The 2,660-nt window shown below is 41.7% G+C and overlaps 1 protein-coding gene across 1 annotated transcript in view; it reads left to right on the plus strand.

Moving 5' to 3' along the window:
- Positions 1–596: 596 nt before the first annotated feature.
- Positions 597–2,660, plus strand: part of LOC107092193 (hyaluronidase-2-like) — a 5,977-nt gene continuing 3,913 nt past the window's right edge. The window contains exon 1 of the mRNA XM_015386515.1: positions 597–1,532. Coding sequence (XP_015242001.1) covers positions 597–1,532 — 936 coding nt within the window. The remainder of the gene's footprint in view (positions 1,533–2,660) is intronic.

The following is a 2,660-nucleotide window of genomic DNA, read 5'->3' on the forward strand; positions in this document are numbered from 1 at the left end:
ATCAAACATCTATAAATTCTATTTCAATCTTTAATAAATCTTATTTAGGTGACGTAATTCTTCTTTAATCCTTTTAAATTCTGTTTCTTCTCCTCACTCTCAGTAATCTGACAGATCAGGGAGATAAAAAGGAAATCTGACAAGTAGGCATTTATTTCCAAAGCTCATATCTATACAATGTTTTCTACGTTTGGGCTATAGATAGTCATAAATGATGACATCAGCTGCCATGCTTTAAACCAGACCACCACTGCAGACTGCAGGTCTAACTGCTGAGAGGTCATAAGTCAGAGCAGACTTCTTCACATTGACTCCACTGATGCGCCGTTATAAGGAGAGAATGGTGATAATAAATAGTGAGCTGGGGAGAGCCTCACACTTTTTTTGCCATATTCTTTCTCTGCCAGAGAACAGAGCAGCTTTGTGTTGTTGTGGAATTTGGAGCATTCACTTCAATGACCATAGAGCACCATGTCTCTGTTTATTGGCTCACCCATTATCCTTATTCACTGAGGCTTACATTAGCTCTCTATTTTATAAACATCTAATTTCTTTCTCATTCCTGTGTAGGACATCTAATTGCTCCATCTCTGGCCATGCTACTAACAGGTCTCCACCTCCTGCCCGTCGTCCTCTGGATTGGCACGGAAGGAAAGGTCAAAGTTCAAGACCACAAAACAAAACCAGCCAGAGCACCTTTGATCCCTCATCGGCCGTTTGTGGTTGTCTGGAACGCCCCTACAGAGTCGTGTCGCCTGCGTTTTAGGGTGGACTTGGACCTCAGCATTTTTGACATAGTAGCGAACCTTAACGAGACCTTAAGTGGACCAAATGTCACAATATTCTACCACAGTCATCTGGGATACTACCCATACTACTCCAGCTCAGGAGCTGCTATCAATGGTGGTCTACCACAGAACCAGAGCCTTTCCAAACATCTGAACAAGGCCAGAGTAGACATTGATAAGCTAATACCACACAAAGATTTCCGAGGCCTTGGAGTCATTGACTGGGAAAACTGGAGGCCTCAGTGGGTGCGAAATTGGGGTTCCAAAGACATTTACCGTCAAAAGTCTAAGGAACAGATCCATAAACTTCACCCACACTGGCCAGAGAGCAAAGTGGAAAAGGAGGCAAAAGAACGCTTTGAGAAGTCAGGGCGAGCTTTCATGAATCTAACCCTGGCTCTCGCTGAGGCTCGCAGACCACACGGTCTCTGGGGGTTTTATCTTTTCCCAGACTGTTACAATTATGGCTACAAACAACATCCCCAATGCTACACGGGGGAGTGTCCTAATGTTGAACATGTTCGCAATGACCATTTGATGTGGCTCTGGAAGGAAAGCACTGCGCTCTACCCGTCCATCTACCTGGACTTTGAGCTGAAGTCTTCCACCAACACGGTCAAGTTTGTTCACTATCGAGTAAAGGAAGCGATGAGGATCGCATCCATTGCACGGGCAGACTACACATTGCCTGTCTTTGTCTACTCCAGACCTTTTTACGCCTATACCTTTGTTGTTCTTTCAGAGGTATGTTTTGAACAAAGCCAATGGTTAAACTGCATTAAAATTTTAAAGCTTCTTTAACTGATCAACTCCAACTAAGCCATTTTAATGATGTGATCCATTCTGTCCCTACGCCTAACCGATCTTGTCTGGTAAATGGCTGACCAGCCACCAGTGGCGAATGGCCAATAGAGGGTGCTAGGGCCTCCACCCACTCAACCAATTATCTTGATTAAGACATAAAAAAAAAAAAATATATATATATATATATATATATATATATATATATATATATATATATATAAGTAAAGTGGTTTGGTTTGTCATTGGATTGGTGATGTATTTCCATAAATCTTCATCAATAGACCCACAGGTTAAAAGTTGTCGATGCGCAGTAGGTCCTCTGCAGTGCTAAAGATTGGACCATCCTGGGGAGCAGCTCTCCTGCATGACGGAGTATTAGGGCCAGGCTAGAAATGTTTTTTTTTCTCTTTGGAGAGTAAAGTCGTAAAATTACGAGAATAAAGCAGTAATATTAAAAGAATAAAGTTCTACAATTACGAGAAACAAGTTGTATTTTATGACAACTCTTACTAGAAGCACTTTCTTCCCTAAAATGAGGAATGTCTAGCATCATGTGAAATGATGTTACATTCACAACAAAAGCAGAAAGAGCAGCAAAAACGCATGTGCTGCATCATTTTTGTTTAGTTTATTTTTTGACAAGTTTAGTTGTGATGGAGCAGTAAAGCTGCTTCAGCTGCGCGGTGGAAAAGTGGTTCTGCTGCGCGTTTGGCAGAGCTACAGTATCCTTTCTTTGCCTGTAACAATGGCAGCTACATTTGCTGTGATTAGTGGGACTAAAGTAGTTTTAATATGTTTTTAAGTGAGAAAGTCCGTATGAAAATTTCATCCTTGCAGTCAGTTCATTAGGACTAAGATCTTTTATTCAAATATTATTTCGCTGTTGGAGCCGCTCAGACCCCCACATACCAGTGCTCTGTCATTGGAAATCCCATTCAACAGCAGCCTCCGGCCCGGTTTCCTCTTTGTCCGTAATCCAAACTGCAGGCACCAGGATAATAAAAGTGAACATGTTTTGCCAGCAGAGTTCGGCATTTTAAGTTAATTTAGGTGTTAATAAACTGTTTC

This window comes from Cyprinodon variegatus, unplaced genomic scaffold, assembly GCF_000732505.1.
Source record: "Cyprinodon variegatus isolate N-32 unplaced genomic scaffold, C_variegatus-1.0 Scaffold370, whole genome shotgun sequence".
Lineage (NCBI taxonomy): Eukaryota > Metazoa > Chordata > Actinopteri > Cyprinodontiformes > Cyprinodontidae > Cyprinodon > Cyprinodon variegatus.